The following is a 19,073-nucleotide window of genomic DNA, read 5'->3' as shown; positions in this document are numbered from 1 at the left end:
TGTTATCTCATGAAAGCAGTGCCCCTCCCCTTTGTTATATTCCCCTTGTTCGGTACTATTGGATCCCTTTATGTATATGATGATAATAACCGAATTATGTAATGGGTATCTCATCTACAGTGGCGTAACTATAGTCCCGCAGACCCCGCGGTGGCGGGGAGGCGCTAGGCAGGTGTGGGCGCCTGGGGGGTCTGCGGGACTATAGTTACCACCTGGTCCCGGCTCCCGACTCCTGCCCTTCCCCTCCTTACCCCATTGCCGCCGGCGCCGCTGCCTCTAACCCGACACGCAGATCTGTGTCGGGTGACGGGCGGTCCCCGGCTCCGGCTGCAGTGCTAATATAATAAGAGACACTCGGAAAATGGCTGCCCCCATAATGCTGTATGGGGGCAGCCATTTTCCGAGTGTCTGTTATTATATTAGCACTGCAGCCGGAGCCAGGGACCGTCCGTCACCCGACACAGATCTGCGTGTCGGGTTAGAGGCAGAAGCGCCGGAGGCAATAGGGAAAGGGTAAGGAGGGGGTTAATATTTCGGGGGGGGGGGGCGCCCGAAATGTCCGGTGGGGGGGGGCGCAAAAAAAGTAGTTACGCCTCTGTTCATCTAGCATCAGCTGTATTGCATTTAATGCTAACTTTGCTAGAATGCTAGCCCTCGGTATAGGAAATGTATAACCTTGGAAGGACTTCTCCACAGATCTCTGCTATAAATTTGTGCATGGTTTATAGACCCAGTCTCCTGTGCATGTTAGCAGATAGTTATTTATTCTATTGTTATTTATTCTATTGTTATTTATTCTATTGTCACCCAAACCGTACAGTGTAACTATGTTTTTGTGTTCTACTCTTTACAAAGGATGTGGATGAGGCCTATGCAGGAGATATCTGTGCCTTGTTTGGGATTGATTGTGCAAGTGGTGACACCTTTGCCAGCAAATCCAATGACAATATCTCTATGGTGAGTTATGTTCTCCTACCATGGAGAGTAACATTGTGGCCAAGAAGTGACACACTAAAACAATTTTTACTTTGTAGATGGACGCTTTGTATACATATTATATATGGGTGAGGAGGACCTTGGACTGCGTACCCTATTTACAAACTTAATCAGCCAGATGCTTTAAAAAGTGATAAATTGGAGAGTTAAACAGCTCCCAACTCTGATATTACAGACTGGGTTTGAAAAATGAAGGTTAGGAGCTGGTTGGCTGGTAGTTTATTACTCTCTACTCTATCACTTTTTGAAGCTTGGTGCATTTGGCCCATTGAGAAGTTCTATCATGCTGACTCTTGCAGTTCCACACAAAGAAAGAATAATGCTAATGCACACTATATAGCACTAAGCACAGAGCAGCACACAACATGGCCTGTTCTGGTTCACTCTCCAAGGCAAATTCCTTCTCAAATGGACAAAACCATATGCACTGCAGGTGGGGCAGATGTAACTTGTGCAGAGAGAATTAGATTTGGGTGGGGTTTTCCGTCAAAGTTAGATCTATATTGCAATATAAAAATAAAGCAGTGAGTATTTTCCCTGCACAGAAACAAAATAACTCACCCAAATCTAATTCTCTCTGCAAAAGTTACATCAGTTGACCTGCTCTCGCTAGCTCCTCACTCCTTACGTCTCACAGCAGCTGCTGCAGTGCGTTACCATCCACACAGACAGCTCAGACATCCACATTTCCCTCCTCCCAGTGCTATTGACCATAACTGCCTATATTTGCTGTTGTGATTATACTTTTTCCAAACATCTTGTGACCACAAGGCCCTTAGATCACTTAGCAATCTGATTCCATCTTCCTATGTCTACCAGAACCAGAACTTCAGTATACTGTATGCTTTCTCAGATAAGTGTAACAAGTAGGAATCTGCTGTGTTCTCTGATATAAAGCCTCTGTTGCTTATCTCCTGTATAGTTTCCACAGAAAATGGGTACATCTATTCTATGCTACATTAGTTTCCAACATAACAGTAATAGCAGCACCGGCGGCTGTGAACGGCTGAATGTAGTGACTCATTTATAGTAGCCACTGTTGCACACAACACTTGAATTCTCCCCATAGAGGTGAGGAGCAGCGCTAGCCTTTTATTATATATGTATAGGATTATCAGTGGAAGGGTCTACATGGCCAATGTGGTGTTTTTGGCTTGCATACATTTATCTGGTTTATTACAGTTCATGCGTCTGTATTCTGTTTCTGATCACAGGAATCCATCCATGTGCCAGATCCAGTGATCTCTGTAGCAATAAAGCCAGTGAATAAGGTAAGATAATATACTATCTTGGTCAGTTTGTCTTAAGCCCCATACACACTACACAATTATACAAGTTATTGCTCGGAAGGGCTCTTCTGAGCGATATCGCTTAAAAAACGTTTAGTGTGTATACTCAGTATCGTTAATGATGCGCGCTCCTGTGCATCGCTAATGACGCCCCAGCCGTCTGTACATGCAGCTTAATTGACTACAGATCTAGCCACATTAATCTGTCCTACCTATGGCGGTTGGATCACCAATTGAGGTGCACTGCGTTATGTTTATGCTCCAAATGTCGCTTTTAAAAATCACCATTGCGCATGTGTGAGGTCTCCAATGACATACAGACCAGTAATATAGTCCAAGCACTACTTTACTGTACATTAAATGCAAATGCAGTAAGCTTTACAGATGAGCCCTGGGCTACAGGATCGCTGAATACTGATCACGCACTGTAACTAGAAGTGTAAACATACAGTACAGTACCGTCTGCCTTCCACATGGAGGTTGGTTTCAATTCCTTAGGATCATATCACTCATGCTTTTATTTCTGCTGTTACTATATGCTACTGTATGGTACAGTATGTCACCAAGCTGCATTGGAGCAGCTGCATTAAAATGCCTGGACGGAAAGTGGTAAACATTTTTTCCCCGGTACAGCCATTCACACAGCTCCGCAGCATCAGGTGTGAATGAGCCAACATGCCTATAGTACACAATTCATTGTGGCCTAGCGGTTAAGGCCTGTGCCTAGGGTTCGAATCCCACTCAGGAGCAATGTGAATTCAGGAACCCAGGAGTCTTTTGTAATTAGATGGCCGGTAAAAACTGATAGCGCTCAGGGGTACGCTAAGGATTTGTCACAATGGGGGTTATTCTGGTTGACACGCAGCTCTGCGTGTCATGTTTCGCCCAGCTGTTCTTATATGCCTCCGCCCCCCATTCGCAGTGCAAATTCCCCCGCACGGCTGCAAATGGATGTTTAGCATAAACATCCTTTCGCAGCCCATGGGGAAACACCCACATCATTCGTTAGTCGACGGCCATCAAATCATGTGGAAGGTGCACACATATCAAAATGACTTTCAGGTCACTTAGATATGCGCGTACACTTGACAGATATCCAGTGATGTCAGTTGCCTCCCCCGCCCCCACCGCGCACCTGAGTAACCGGCCCATTTGCATGGGAATGACCAGCGTTTTCATGGTACCGGCCATGAAACGCTGGGCATTCCCATGGGCCCCCCCCTGCCCACAGTCTTGGGTGCATGAGCCCGGCTAACACTCTGTTTGCCTTGGCCGCACGCACCCGGCACATGCGCACAACCAAAACGTTGTTCCGTTTGTGCTCGTGGAGGACCGAAAGAACCAGAATAACCAAAATTATTTTATTCAAAAAACTAATGTAAATGCTGTAAGTCTAGAAGTCTTGGCCCGCCACCACCCTTTTGAAGCTACAGGAGGAGTGTCATTTACAAGTAAAGTGAAAGCAAAGGCGGCCAGTAAATTGCGATGGTGCTTCACATATACATCGGTGGCACTGTATTGTAGTTTTCTTTAGTGGAGCAATCGCATGTTCTTACCATAGTACGCCTTAGTGTGGACATTTCTCATGGTGGGACAAGGAAGCCAGGATGGCGGGCCAACAGGGTAGATGAGTGTGGCTACATCTGTATATCATCAGCGACTACATGCACGGAGGGGACCAGGTGACATCACTGAATGTTATCGGTAACCGATATTGTTCAGTGTGTATGCACTATCTGAAAGTGTGTGTTTGTTTCTTTTTTTGCATCAATGTCTTTACTTTTTGTTAGTGTCCATCTCTTCATATAAATCTGAGTTGTTCAGTAAATTATGGTGGTGGGGTTATTAGGAGCACGTACAATGAGTTACTTTTATTTTCAATGTGTGAAAAAGTTTCCACTACTAGAAAAAAATGTGTTCACAAAAGTAATGTAGCTGATGTAGAAAGATGTGATTAAATATGATACACCCAGCTTCCCTCCTGTTAAATTATTTCTGAACACAGACACCCAACCCTGTAATTAATTACTATAATCAGTCTTCTTCTTCCCTGTTCAGTCTTTCCCCCTCGTGCATTGGGAGGGAAGCAAATCCTGCCGCATTTTTTTGTATCCCTGGGATTAGGGAGCACTTTCTTCTTCCAGCACACATTTAGGAATATACTGTAGCCAGCACTGTTATGCTGTAATTATGCAATAATACAGCACTCCCATTCTATGTTGTGCAAAGACATTATTGCGTCATAATAACTGGTGATATGAGGAAGCTGTACACCGTCCTGGTGTTTACGGCGATATAAGATATCATGTTTAACACGGGGTATTGAGTTACATGCTTTACTTAGTTTTTATTTATTTTTTATTTACTACTAGGTTGATCTTGACAAGTTTTCTAAAGGAATCAATCGGTTTACTCGAGAAGACCCTACATTCAGAGTGTTCTTTGATACAGAGAGTAAGGAGACCATTGTGTCTGGCATGGGAGAGCTACACTTGGAGATTTATGCTCAGGTGACTGGATGAAACATGTATTTGCAGTGGAATATGTATAGCTTACACAGGTGCCTTTAAAAATGTGGCCACCTGTATAATTTACTGAATGAGTATAAATATGTTTGAGTACTTTGCTGCAAGTTCATTCAGTTGAGCGTTTCCCGTTCATTTCAGTGGGGCTTTTCATGCAGTGCACTTGCTGGAAACTCCATTGAAATTAATTAAACAATCGGTATAATGTGTAAAAGTTATTTTTGATCCTGGCTTAAAGTTGTGTTCTCCTCCCATCATTGCTGCACTCATGCCAAACAGGTCCCATGAGTCTCTGCTAGCACCGGGCGATGCAGCCAGGAGTGTTATTCTATCCCAGGTCACAACTATCGGGCAATTACTCATTTTGTCCCCCATATTTTGGGACCAGGGCCAGCTCCAAAAGCCTGGTGCTGGTTCTGAAAATATGGAGAAACCTACTCATTTATTCCTGCCAAAAACGGCATCCTGCTAAACAGGATGTCTGAAGACACAAGAAGCTTCATCCCTGTAAACAGAATCCTGTTAAACTGTGTCCTGTCAAAATGTGTAGACACTGCCTACAGATGGAGCTTGGCCCATCTTTGCAGGGCTGGCGTTTCTAACGCCATTCCCGCCAGGGGGGCGCGTGCGCACGAGACTGGCAACGGAACCTGCCTCCGGTCCCCGCCATCGCTGCAGGTACCCCTCGCCGCCCTGAGCGTCCCCCCTAACCCTGCCCGTATCTGCTCAGCGTCCCCGCCGAGAGACTGGGACGCGCGTGAGTGTGAGACGCACGAGTGTCCAAGTTCAGTGTAGCCCCTGTCCGCCGGCACTCGCCAGCAGGGAGGGTCTGGTGAGCCCCGGCCAAGGATGGCAGGGGCTACATCTGTAAATCGTGCTAAACATTTTTGGAGAGTATATAATTAATGAATAACACATTTAGGGAGATATAATAAGGTTTTAATACACAAGCTTATTATGGCATCCGTTTGTCAACTAACAAGTCCTATCTGGTCAGTGAAAATGCCTTGGACCAGATTGCACTAAGCTTCAAAAAAGTGGAGAGTGATAAACACCCAGCCAATCCACTTTTAACTGCAATTTTTTAAACCTAGCCTGTAGCATGGCATTAAGGAGCTGATTGGCTGATCGTTTATCACTCTCCCCTTTTAACAATTTTCGAAGCTTGGTGCATCTCGTCCTCTGACCTTTTCATACCCCTACTATCCACGTCGGCGTGGAGTTGATTTTATACAGTGTGGCGAGCCACCGAGCCCGAAGTGTGGCGAGCGGACGTGGATACTTTACATGTATTCCGCGTCCCCTCGTGGGGCTCACTGCGCGTGCCACGCTTCGGGCTCGGTGGCTCGCTGCTCTCACCACACTACTACACGACGTGGATAATAGGGGTATGAAAAGGTCGGAGGACACGGTTCGCCACACTTCGGGGTGGCGTGGATAGTGGGGGGGTGCCTAAAACCTAATTTTATATCATTATTGTATACCTAATGGCATTGTACACCCTATACAATATAAATAAAAGAGCACTGAATAAATTGCATAGGAAAATCGCATCGGCACTTACAATGGCACATGAGATGAGATGCGATTTTCCTACGCAGAATAGCCCACTAAGCAAATTGCTTAGTGGGCGCCGTGATAATACACAAAAACCGAATTTTCTACAAGTTGGGTAATTTGTACCGACCCTTAATAAATAATGTCTTCTGGTGCTGCATTGCTTTAACTTTTGTGGTCAAAATGTAAAGAAAAATAACTCTTACCTAAGTCTACCGCATACAGTTTCAAGAATCTATTTTGATGTAAGTAATTAGCAATATTTAATTATTTGTAAACTTTTATTGTACAATTAATTTTTTATTTATTTTTCCATCTCCCCTTCCCGCAGCGGATGGAGAGAGAGTACGACTGCCCATGCACCTTGGGAAAACCTAAAGTGGCTTTCAGGGAGACTGTTCAAAACTCTGTGACGTAAGTAGTATATGGAATCTTTTCTTTTACTTTGCTGCTGGATGAGGATAGTTATTCTCAGTAGACCCCGTCCGGATTGCATTTCGGCAGCCGTTGTTCATGTTTTATGTGTAATCCTTCTGCTGGGTCCCATACAGTTTCTATTCGCCATGGAACCATTTCCTGCAATTGAAAGTTTTGTGAGTACATGAAGATCTACTGATCACACTTTTACCGTGTATTTATCAGTCATCGCTAGAAAAGTTCAAAGATGTAAATGTAGTGGGTGGCCGGAGCAATTGTAGGAGTTCCAGCTGTCCTGTCCCTCTGGCCAAAGTAACCAAATAAATAAATCTGTTGGACTTATGGGGTATTTAGTGTGATGCAGACCACCTGCAGTCATCTTCACAAAATGTGTGAGTGGGGTTTCTTATTCTGGGCATATTGCAGTGGTTCCCAAACTGAGAGCCTAGGCAACCTGGAATGCCTCAGAACACGTGCAGGGGTGCTTGGGTAGGTGGTCCCGGACCAATTAAAATGATTTATGGTCAATATAACAAGTAAAACCAATGTCGGTAGCTGACAATCATAATAATATATGTGTATGTGTATATGTGTGACCCTAAGGATGACATATAAACACATTTTACTTTTTGTTTCTGAATTTCTCAATAAGAAGCATTTGGCCTAGGGATGCTTTGGAAAAATGTTGATGCTTTAGAGCCTGTGATTCAAAGAAGTTTGGGAAGTTTGGATATTTTATCGATCCCGTGCCTATATTATTTCTTTCTGTGTCCTACTTGCTTACTACATACCTGTGAGACCATCTCATGGATCAGCATATTGAAATGGAATTCAAGGGCATGGTCTTGCCTTTCCTGCAGAAACCAAACATTGTGTTAGGGGGGGTTCTGTTCTAAAAAAAAGCAGCGTACTCCCTGTAAAAATGATCCAATAATCACATTTATCTGACCTGGAAGCATGTACCCAACATGTCAGAGGCTCATGCCAGATATGACAGTTCAATACTGATTTCTCTCCACAAATACAACAATTTTATAGCATTTTTTTCTCCAAAATTATAAAAAAAAATTTGATACAAAAAAATGACACAACCTAAAAAAAAAACTAGAACGTAGGCATAAGGCAGTGTCGGTGCCTTAATTTTGGGTAATACATTCCACAGGTTACATATAGGTGATCCAATTCTATGGCCCTTCTCACACTCTTTTTTAGCCAGGCCAAATCCTAAATGAAATACTAGGGGCGAAATGTAATAGGGTGTGATTTTTGGACGAGTTCCAAACTCGCCAGAAATCGCACCTTTAAAAATCGTGTTTTTTGCCGCGAATTCGCATATGTAATGAGATGCGAATTAGCGGCAAAAAATGCGATTTGCCGCGATTTTTAGTCATGAAAATGTGCGCATTTTCAGTCATGAAAATGTGCGCATTTTCATAAATGCGATTTTGTGCAAAAAAAAAAAAGTTTAAAAAAAAAACAGCGTAGGGTCCCCCCTCCTAAGCATAACCAGCCCCGGGCTCATTGAGCCGGACCTGGTTCCAAAAATACGGGGGGACAAAAAGCATAGGGGTCCCCCGTATTTCTGAAACCAGCCCCGGACTCTTGGACCGGTCCTGGTTCCAAAAATACGGGGGACAAAAAATCTGGGGGTCCCCCGTATTTTGAAACCAGCACCGGGCTCCAACAGCCCGCGGTGTCATGCCACAGCTGGGGGACACTTTTTATACAAGGTCCCCCGGCCAAAACATGAGCACCGTGGCTGGTCAGCCTTGGACGGGGTACCTGGAGGAGTGGGGACCCCCCCAATAAAGGGGTCCCCCCCCCAGGCTTCACCCGTCCAGGGCTGAAGCCCGGGGCTGTCACCGGCGTCCGTGGCCAGTGGACGCCGGCCTGATAGGGTTAAATCCATCATACGTTACATTGCTTTATACCGGAGAACTACAAGTGCCAGCAGACCTCCCCCGCATGCTGGGACTTGGAGAACCACAAGTCCCAGCATGCGGGGCATTAATGGGCCCGCTGGGACTTGTAGTCCACCTGTAAAAAGAATGTTTATAAAAAATACACACACAGAGAAGTAAAAGTTTATTACACACACCTCACTTTTACACCAGCGTTACTTACCATTCCTGGATCCAGCGCTGGTCTGGCTGCTTCACAGCCGGCTCCCCCCGCACTGACAGGCAGCGGGGAGAACCGGCTTTCTCCGTTGCCTCTAACAGCTTCTGTAGCGCTGTCCGAGTGCTACAGAGGCTGAGAGCGCGATTGGCTGAGCTATGCGTCTCCATGGAGACGCATAGCTCAGCCAATCAGGACTGAGCTATGCTTCTCCATGGAGACGTATCGGCCAATCGCGCTCTCAGCCTCTGTAGCACTCGGACAGCGCTACAGAAGCTGTTAGAGGCAACGGAGAAAGCCGGTTCTCCCCGCTGCCTGTCAGTGCGGGGGTAGCCGGCTGTAAAGCAGCCAGACCAGCGCTGGATCCAGGAATGGTAAGTAACGCTGGTGTAAAAGTGAGGTGTGTGTGTGTGTAATAAACTTTTACTTCTCTGTGTGTGTGTTTTTTATAAACATTCTTTTTACAGGTGGACTACAAGTCCCAGCGGGCCCATTAATGCCCCGCATGCTGGGACTTGTGGTTCTCCAAGTCCCAGCATGCGGGGGAGGTCTGCTGGCACTTGTAGTTCTCCGGTATAAAGCAATGTAACGTATGATGGATTTAACCCTATCAGGCCGGCGTCCACTGGCCACGGACGCCGGTGACAGCCCCGGGCTTCAGCCCTGGACGGGTGAAGCCTGGGGGGGACCCCTTTATTGGGGGTGGTCCCCACTCCTCCAGGTACCCCGTCCAAGGCTGACCAGCCACGGTGCTCATGTTTTGGCCGGGGGACCTTGTATAAAAAGTGTCCCCCAGCTGTGGCATGACACCGCGGGCTGTTGGAGCCCGGTGCTGGTTTCAAAATACGGGGGACCCCCAGATTTTTTGTCCCCCGTATTTTTGGAACCAGGACCGGTCCAAGAGTCCGGGGCTGGTTTCAGAAATATGGGGGACCCCTATGCTTTTTGTCCCCCCGTATTTTTGGAACCAGGTCAGGCTCAATGAGCCCGGGGCTGGTTATGCTTAGGAGGGGGGACCCTACGCCGTTTTTTTTTAATAAAAACACTTTTACACATTTTTATTAACAGGACCATGCACAGATCTCAATGATCTGTGCATGGTTCTGTCAAATTTGCCTGTCAGAACCTGGTCTATTTTTTTTTGTGATTTTTGGTAACATTTACCAAAAATCACACCCTATTACATTTGCGAGTTGTATACTTTATAATGGGAAAACATCTGGATGCGAATTGAAATGTGACTAAAAATCGCACTTCTAAAAGTGCGATTTCGCGGTAAAAAGTGCGATTTTTTTACCGCGATTTTCAACCTATTAAATGTGCGATTTTCGGAAAATGTGCGATTTCGGCCGTTTTTGACCCAAAATCGCACATGTCCAAAAATCACACCCTATTACATTTCGCCCTAGATCTCATCCTTATGTATTTTACCACCAAATTGTGGCAGTGGCTGTGTTCCCAGTTCTGGAAATAACCGTACAATACTATCATCTCACAACTTTTTTTTTTTTTGTCCTTTCTTTTTCCAGATTTTTTTGGTGGAATGTTACATAACTTATACTGTTATGAATATCATTAATATTGTTATCCATTATAGCTGAATATATTATGTAGCACTGTAATGTAAATTACATTTATGTCCTGTAACTCATAGCAACCAAATACTGCGCTCAGTCTAGTTACATTTAGACTAATGAGCAGTGATATCTCTAGTTAAATATTTGCCAATATATTTGTGAAACGTGGACATCTTATTAAGTAAAAACGTCTCCCCTAGCAGAGCTTCTGCAATATGGAAGTTTTCACTGAAATGTCTTACAACATATGTAACAGTTACGTCTTCCTGTCAGCCCTCTCCCAGTAGTACATAACGGCTTAGATGTGTATAAAGAGGTTTCAGGACTCACCAGCTGCTTGACCTGTTCAATAACTGCCATTCTATAGAATGTTCCTTCTGTGGAATTTTGCCACTTGACGTAACCTGCAGCAGCCAGCGCCATGTGCAGTACAGGCTCCAAATCTGGTGTTACGTTGCCAAACTTATCTGTTATATTGAATAGAAATATAAGTTTCCTGTATTATTTTCAAGGTACAAATTTTATGGCGCACATACACATATGCGATCAGATGCGATGCAACATCACAATGCGATGTCCCATCGCATCCGATCACCTCTTATGGTGCCCAGTGTGGTTTTTCCAGCACCTGATGTTGCATGCTATCTGCAATGCCACATTGGGTGCTGGAAGGCGTCTGGTGGAACAGAGCGCTGTGAAAAAAATATTTTTCAAAACAATAGGCAGCCCTCTGATTGGCTGAGAGAGCTCTCAGCCAATCAGAGGTGTCACATTCAGGCAGCTGCTTATTGGCTGAGAGCGCGCCAATCAATTTATGTGCAGCACATACCACATCACAACAGGGGACCCGATTTATTGCACAGATGCTGTCGACATCTAAGGATTGTATGCAATATCACTTTATTGTATGGGCAGCATTATATTACCTGGGATATTATCAGCGACAAGTGGCTTTGAAAGATTCTTCATTCTATTGTAAAATTCTTGGTCTTTTACTGCTGTGTAGTTTTGCGGCGTAGTCTGTAGTGTGAATGTAACTTTAGGTGGTTTGTGCTGGTCACTTGTGTAGTATAAAACCTCTGCATTGCAGGTTATAGAAGGTTGCTGAGGAAGAGAGAACAATTTCTTAAAGCTACATATCATTTTCCTCAGTTCCCCACTCTGTGTCTCTAACCCCTTCATTGTGAATGACAAGTGGGACTCATCATCTGCTTATACACCTAAAGTGCACATTGTGAGTCCCACTCATCATTCACTTTGAGGAGGCCCAGAAGCCTCAAAAAAATAAAAAAATAAATAAAGAAAATTACCTTTCCCACATAACTTGCACTCCACGTCTTGTTCTAGTCATGTATTGACAGTTGCACTGAGCCTTGGAGAGATATAAACTACCAACCATTCAGCTCGTAACTGTCCTTTTTCAAAACATGGCTGCTAGGAGCTGGTTGACTGCTATATTTTATCTCTCTACACTTTATCAATATTCAAAGCTTAGTAAATCTTCCTTGTATTCTGGTTGTCTTTTAAGGTGCTGGGAATGCAGCTGTTGTGGGGCCCAGAACTGAGAGGGTATTATAATGTGGTATAAAATGAACTAGAGAGCATTATAATGTTACAAAATATCCCGGGGCACTGTAATGTGGTGCAATATGAAGGGGTGGCGCTATAGTGGGGTATAATATAAAGTGGGTACAGTGGCAGTTGGGGAATTTGACTGGGGCGATACACCTGTCAAACCGTAACGCAGATGTCCTAAGGCGAGCTCAGGGAGGACAGAAACCTCCCGTGGAGCAGACGGGTCAGCCCTACAATGTGACATACTGTGAACAAGACACTACTATGGTTCATAAAATGAACTAAGGCTCTATTGAAGTTAGCACTTGCTGCAGAGAAGTGTCTCTAGAACAGGCTGCTAGGGCCTGTTAATGTTAAGGCCCACACACTAGTCTGACTTGTCCTAAATACAAGTCGGACCAAATTCCCCTTGAGCTCCCCCTGGCAGCTCACGGGGAGGCTCACTCACGATTTGGCACTTGATGTGCCATTTTTACATGCGGGCAGGAGAGCTGGGCAGCAGCTGGCAGCGGCAGGTGCCGGGCAGGAAGTAGGAAGAATAAAAAATTTTTTAAAAAATACTTTAAAAAAACTGGCCGGCCGCTGATAGGCTGAGAGAATAAAGTCTGGGGTTAACCCCGTCACCCCTGGGCTTTAGATGGCGGGCTGATGTCATTGTAATAAGCCTCATGAGGATCTTCTCTATGTCTGCCGGCCTCCTGGCGACTGATTTCTCCGGCGGCAGGGGCAACTTAGTAGGCATTGCATCGCACCTCTTGTCACGTACATGTAATCTGGGCACTGTACATCCGATAAATTGTATGGGGGCCTTAACATTACTGGCTGTAGTGTTAGAACATCCCTAGCATTAGAAGAGCTGGCGTATTAGCGATCCAGCCAGCAATTTTGGCAGTTGGGTGTAGGGAGGGCAGTGTGAATACAGGGCCTAATTCAGGTAGGCTCGCAAAATCTCTCTCTCTCTTTAATGGGCAAAGCTATGTGCACTGCAGGTGGGGCAGAGAGTTACATTTGGGTGGGGTGTGTTCAAACTGAAATCTAAATTGCAGTGTAAATATAAAGCAGCCAGTATTTACCCTGCACAGAAACAAAAACACCCAAATGTAACTCACTCTGCACATGTTACATCTTCCCCACCTGCAGTGCACATGGTTTTGTCCATTAAAGGAGTTTGCTTTTGCAAACCAACCTGAATCACCCACAGTGTGAATACATACAAAGTGGTGCATCGCCACAGCAGGACCATTCATACTTTCACTTACCTCATTCAGACTATCTTTTATAACAAATGTGAGCTGGTATTTATTCCCCACTCCTGCAATGCTCTGTAAAAGAATGGAATAAATCTATTTTATCCATTGCTTTCTGCAATTTATAAAACTTCTGTTTCTTGAGTTATATAGCTTAGCGCAGTGGTTCCCAAATTGTGTGCCGTGGTACCTTGGGGGGGCATCTGGGGAAATGGAAGGGGTGCCCTGGTTTGGTGATCAGAGACCAAGTTAAATTATTTATGGTCAATGTAATTGGCAAAACCAGTGCTTTTAGCGGTACTTGTTTCCTAGAACGGCCACAATCGTGAGTGATCGTGGCTCTAAATTAAGGGACACGATCCTCACGATCTGGCCGATTTTTGACACTTTTTTCACTTTGATTGACAGAAATCGGGTCAATCGGTCGGTCGCGACCAATTAAAATCGGCCGCGATGCGACCGACCGATTGACCCGATTTTTCCATAGACTTCAATGTTAAAAAATCTTTTAACATTGAAATCGGGAGGATCTTGTCGGTCTTGTGCCATTATAATGGCACAAGATGAGATGGACTTGATTAAGTCCATCTCACATAGGGAAAAATGTTAAAAAAGGTGAAATGGGCCAATATGACCCATTTCACATTTTTTATGTGCCCGCCATGACCCCACGATAGACGTCAACCCGAAGCGTGGCGAGCGCAGCGAGCCCGCGAGGGGCGGCGGTGCGCGTCCTCCGACCTTTTCATTCCCCTACTATCCACTAGGGCGTGGAGTGAGAATAGAATAGTGTGGCGAGCGCGGCGAGCGCAGCGAGCCCCGCGAGGGGACGCGTATACCTGTGAAGTTAGACGCGTCCCCTCGCGGGGCTCGCTGCGCTCGCCACGCTTCGGGCTCGGTGGCTCGCTGCGCTCGCCACACTATTCTATTCTCACTCCACGCCCTAGTGGATAGTAGGGGAATGAAAAGGTCGGAGGACGCGCACCGCCGCCCCTCGCGGGCTCGCTGCGCTCGCCACGCTTCGGGTTGACGTCTATCGTGGGGTCTAGCCCACTTAGTAACATTTGTGGGGGCAATTGAAATTAATGAGGTGAAAAAAAAAAAAAATCGGGTGAAAAATCGGTCGATCGGATCGGTCGCATCGTATGCGACCAAATCGCATGCGATGCGATCGATCCGATTTTTTATCTTACGACCACAACGATCTAAATCGTTGTGGCCGTTCTAGGAAACAAGTACCCTTTTAGCTTCCAATCAGTAAATGTGAACAAACCCGAACTGAATCCTGAGTAACTGAGCCCAGTATGACCTATAAAAACAGTTTCATGCATTTGATATATTTTCTTTCTGAATGTCTTTATGAGAAACTTTTGGCCTTTGAGTGCCGTAAAGAACTGATACGCTAGGGTGCCATGACTTTTAAAAGCTTGGAAACCACTGTCTTGGCTTATAATGTTCTGATACCATAACATGGGTTACTGAACAAAATGCTAGATGCCAGTGACTGCTTTAATATTAGTGCCTGATCATGCTTCTGCTTTACAATAGCCATTGTACTTATATACTGTAACCAGCTACAATTATTATTCCACTATCTTTATGTATCAAGTGTTCCCCCACGCATCTATGTGTGAGCGCATGCGTACCGTGTTTCCTGTCAGTGGATGTGATCTGTATCATAGAGGTTTATGTAGTAAGCCCTTGATAAAGTGAAGAAATAAAGCGCCCGCCAATCAGCTCCTAACTGCCATGTTACTGGCTGTGTTTGAAAAACAATTGTTGAGAGCTGATTGGTACTTTTTTTCCGTCCACTTTAGATAGTGCAGTACATCTGTCCCATAATGCTCTAAAAGTTCTCTGCGGCATAATACCGTAGTCCATGCTATATAAACCTATGGCGATAGGAAGGTGTGTTAGATGTTACACACTACAGAGCTTATGGAAGAGAGGCGTTTTATGCATGTGTATGTCTGAAGTTTGTGTGTTGTGTGTCTTGGCATCAGACCCATTTTTATTACGCTCACCTCCTTGCTGGCGCTGGTCACTGGCTGCTGTTCAAAGAGTCTGTTTGGGCCCCCCAGTTTGTAGTTGATGTTGTTCACAGCCACCCCTGCTGCTCTGGATGCTGGGTAATGTGAGGGGTTTATAGATTCCATGATATTGAAATAGGCGATGGGAGAACACAGTGAATGTGCAGTGATGTGACTGCAGCGTGGTCTGCAATACAGGAGTCCTATATCATTACACTAGCTGGAGTCAGGAAGCTTCACACTGCTGACATCACAGGAAGGGAGGAGCGGGGAGGAGCTCTTGGCTAAACGAGACTTTGGATTGCTGTCTTCCACACTGAATTCCAAGGTTACTGTGAGTCTTGTTGACTGAGAGACACCGACATTGCAGGGAAAGAAACCTTTTATTGTTGTGGAGTTTTAGATGTTCTCTAATCTCAGTGGACGTGACGGAGTTTGTCATCTATAAATATATACCCTTTGTGAATGGCTATAATCCGGTTATAAAAGCCAAAATGCGTGTTCTGCAAGAAGGAAGCTAATTGCATGCAAATATATGTGTAAATATTTTAGGTGTTTTTACATAACGATTATTACGTAGTAAGTTCATTAAAATGGATCTTTAATCCTTTGCATTGCAAGTGAAGTTGTCAAAATAGGTGTGAAGTGTAAACGTTATAAGAAGTTCTTATGAAACCTTTCATTTGCCAAAGTAAATCTACATATTATAGACTTGTGCATTATGTTTTATTGAGAATTGAATGCACAATACTAACAATTGATTGTATGTAAGAAATATTTTTATTGTATAAATTGCAATTTTACATCTCATATTTACAATTCTACAAATTGTGACTCCATGAAGAAAATGTTACGTAACCTCGTTATTATACAACTTGCAATTCAATCATACAATTATTACTGCATGAACTAAGGGTGGATTTTTTAATGTATGAAAATCTAAAATGTATTTATGACACATCAGGGAGGGAAGGGTGCTTGGGGCGATGGTTCAGATGGTGCAATGCAAGTTTGGGATAACCAGTGGGAAGCCTGAAAGTACAAGAACAAATCACTAAACTAATCGGGGATGATTTCACAGGAGAATATATATATATATATATATATATATATATATATCTCTCTCTCTCTCTCTCTCTCTCTCTCTCTCTCTCTCTCTCTCTCTCTCTCTCTCTCTCTCTCTCTCTCTCTCTCTCTCTCTCTCTCTCTCTCTCTCTCGATATAGAGATATAGAGATATAGAGATATATAGATATATATAGAGATATATATATCTATATATATCCAGTGGTCGAAGTGGGGCGGTATACGGGGGTATGGCATACCCCCACTTTAATCTGAAGATAAAAAAAAAAAGTTTTTTTCCCCCTCAGGATGCTCTCTGATCACTCAGCAGCACATATTGTGCTTTTGTAATACCCCTGTACAACGGGGCAGTCTGGCAGGGGACGTTGATGGACAGGGGGGTGTCCGAAGGTGCACACTATATTCACTCTTTACTTTTCCATACCCCCACTTCAAAATTTCCATACCCCCACTTCAAAATTTCCACTTCGACCACTGTATATATCTATATATATATATAGATATATATATATATAGATATATAGATATAGATATATAGATATCTCTATCTCTCTATCTATAGATCTATCTATCTCATTAGGGACTGGGGTGTTGTGCTGGGTACACTTGGGCTGGTGACATACTAGCTTTCCTTCCTCACGTCACGCAGATAGAGCAGATGATTTAGGTAAGTTTTATATGCACTTACCGATTGGCTGCTCGGTATGTAGGTGCTGACAACCCACTGTTATACCAGTCCCTGTAGCAAGTGTATGGGAATTAGGCGGATACCCGTACACACAGCCGGACATGCCCATGTAAATCTTTTCGATGGATATGCATTGGCTGTGCTGAAGCACCAACCTGATGTGTCCGTAAATAATGTCCTTCAGAGGAATATCCGGTGTACATATCCACAGAGGAGCTGCAGATACATCGCTTATTGCTAGCACGGACAATATATCTGTGTAGTGTGTACCCAGCTGTATCAAACATCGTACTGTAGGTCAGGGAGGAGGTATCTTTTTAAAATGTCTGTTCTCTTTATAAACTCGCTATTTATAACCTACTGATTGCTGTTTTAAATAGATTTAATGAAGAAATAAATGATAAAACAGAATACAATGTACATGAGTGATAAGTAGTGCAGTCAAATGTATTTATTAATCCTTTCAAACATGACCAATCGGAGGATGTTTTCTTGTTGCCGCTCTATTCTCCTGCCATAGGCGCCTACTGTAATACATATATAATAAGTATATATAGTTTTACTTTTGGATATAGCAAATAAGAATAATAGTAATATGTATCTTCTTATTCCGCTGAAAATGACACTGTAAATGACAGCAGCTAATCGAATACCCCCTGAGCCTTTCTGTATATTGTACTGTAGTGCAACATGGTAATGGATGGCTGTTCTCTCGCAGGTTTGATTTCACCCACAAGAAGCAATCTGGGGGATCAGGCCAGTACGGGAGGGTGACCGGGTTTATTGAGCCGCTTGAGGCTGAAAACTACACAAAGTTGGAATTTGAAGACCGGACTGTAGGAACTAATGTCCCCAAACAGTATATCCCTGCTGTGGAGAAAGTAAGCCAGTGACCAATGTAATTTTATTATAAATATCAACATGCATATCGGAGTAATGTGTTCATTAGATTCACTTTAAGTTGTTGCCAGTCAGTACAACAGTATATTCTCTATATTGTGTAACTTATTTTAATCACCTTTTGAATAATGAGTATAATACTGAGTATTGTCACTAGGGGGAGCTGATGCTCCAATCCTTACATACTACAATCCTGCCTTAGTGCTCTATTGATCATAGATTCTATAAGCAGGAGCAATGCTTAATCGTTCTCCAAAGTTTTGTCATTGAATGTATTTAGATAATAGTCTAAGGAAGCCCAAAATATGACTGTTAATCCTTTAATGCTGGCTAGATTACACAAATGCAGCAGAAATAGTTGGCATACTGTAAGCTTATGTTTTTGCTTTTACTGTATTTGCGTTGCCAAAGCAGAACACAAGCGTCTTCATTAACGTTTCCAGATATCGGGTAGTACATGAGAGATTTGTGTGTTTTCTTGCTGTGTGCAGTGGTCGCTCTGCTCTCTGGTGCTTTACATGTAAACGGCGCACATGGAAGCTGTCATATACAGTGTAAGCTTGGGGGGGAAAAGTTGTTTCACACTCTCCGTGGAACAATGATACCATGGGGTTTATTCTAGTTCATTCTTTCTGACAAAATCCTTCTTAGATGGACAAAACCATGTGCACTGCAGGGGGGCAGATGTAACATGTGCAGATAGAATTAGATTTGGGTGAGTTATTTTGTTTCTGTGCAGGGAAAATACTGACTGCTTTATTTTTACACTGCAATATAGATCTCACTTTGAAGAAAAACCTCACCCAAATCTAATTCTCTCTGCACAAGTTACATCTGCCCCACCCGCACTGCACATGGTTTTGTCCATCTGAGAAGGATTTTGTCAGAAAGAATGAACTAGAATAACCCCCCATGTGTGATAGCTGTTGCACATCATACAGCATGGAATACTAGTGTAAATGTCTGTTCTGGACCCATTACATTTTATTGATATCTCCCAATCGCGACACTGCTGGAAAAGATTTTAAGATGTCAATTAAGGTCTAGAAATCAAATGGAGCACCTTAAT

The 19,073-nt window shown here is 43.9% G+C and overlaps 2 protein-coding genes across 4 annotated transcripts in view; one reads left to right on the top strand and one right to left on the bottom strand.

Annotated features, from left to right (window-relative positions):
- GFM1 (G elongation factor mitochondrial 1) overlaps positions 1-19,073 on the top strand; it is a 40,737-nt gene that overhangs the window by 16,750 nt on the left and 4,914 nt on the right. For 2 of the 3 annotated variants that reach the window (XM_083177863.1, XM_083177864.1), the window contains 5 exons: positions 856-957; positions 2,211-2,267; positions 4,658-4,795; positions 6,699-6,781; positions 17,823-17,985. In XM_083177863.1, coding sequence (XP_083033989.1) covers positions 856-957; positions 2,211-2,267; positions 4,658-4,795; positions 6,699-6,781; positions 17,823-17,985 — 543 coding nt within the window. The remainder of the gene's footprint in view (positions 1-855; positions 958-2,210; positions 2,268-4,657; positions 4,796-6,698; positions 6,782-17,822; positions 17,986-19,073) is intronic. The other variant, XM_083177865.1, reaches the window with a different exon arrangement.
- Positions 5,734-15,584, bottom strand: LOC146064407 (latexin-like). The gene is made up of 6 exons (XM_083177866.1): positions 15,326-15,584; positions 13,314-13,376; positions 11,406-11,583; positions 10,810-10,946; positions 7,576-7,638; positions 5,734-6,943 (listed from the first exon to the last, which is right to left on the bottom strand). Exons 1-6 carry the CDS (start codon positions 15,455-15,457, stop codon positions 6,839-6,841), a joined length of 678 nt encoding a protein of 225 aa, XP_083033992.1. The 5' UTR covers positions 15,458-15,584; the 3' UTR covers positions 5,734-6,838.

Source organism: Crinia signifera, chromosome 3 (genome assembly GCF_055691185.1).
Source record: "Crinia signifera chromosome 3, ASM5569118v1, whole genome shotgun sequence".
Lineage (NCBI taxonomy): Eukaryota > Metazoa > Chordata > Amphibia > Anura > Myobatrachidae > Crinia > Crinia signifera.
This window is presented reverse-complemented; position numbering and strand designations above follow the sequence as displayed.

What these genes read in the sequence shown, in the direction of transcription:
- LOC146064407 (XM_083177866.1), bottom strand. Translation starts at nt 15,457, where the DNA reads ATGGAATCTATAAACCCCTCACATTACCCAGCATCCAGAGCAGCAGGG. An exon ending in TGTCGCTGATAATATCCCAG is followed by an intron (nt 10,947 to 11,405) that starts GTAATATAATGC and finishes TCAATATAACAG; the next exon opens with ATAAGTTTGGCAACGTAACA. An exon ending in TCCATGAGATGGTCTCACAG is followed by an intron (nt 6,944 to 7,575) that starts GTATGTAGTAAG and finishes TTTCAATTGCAG; the next exon opens with GAAATGGTTCCATGGCGAAT.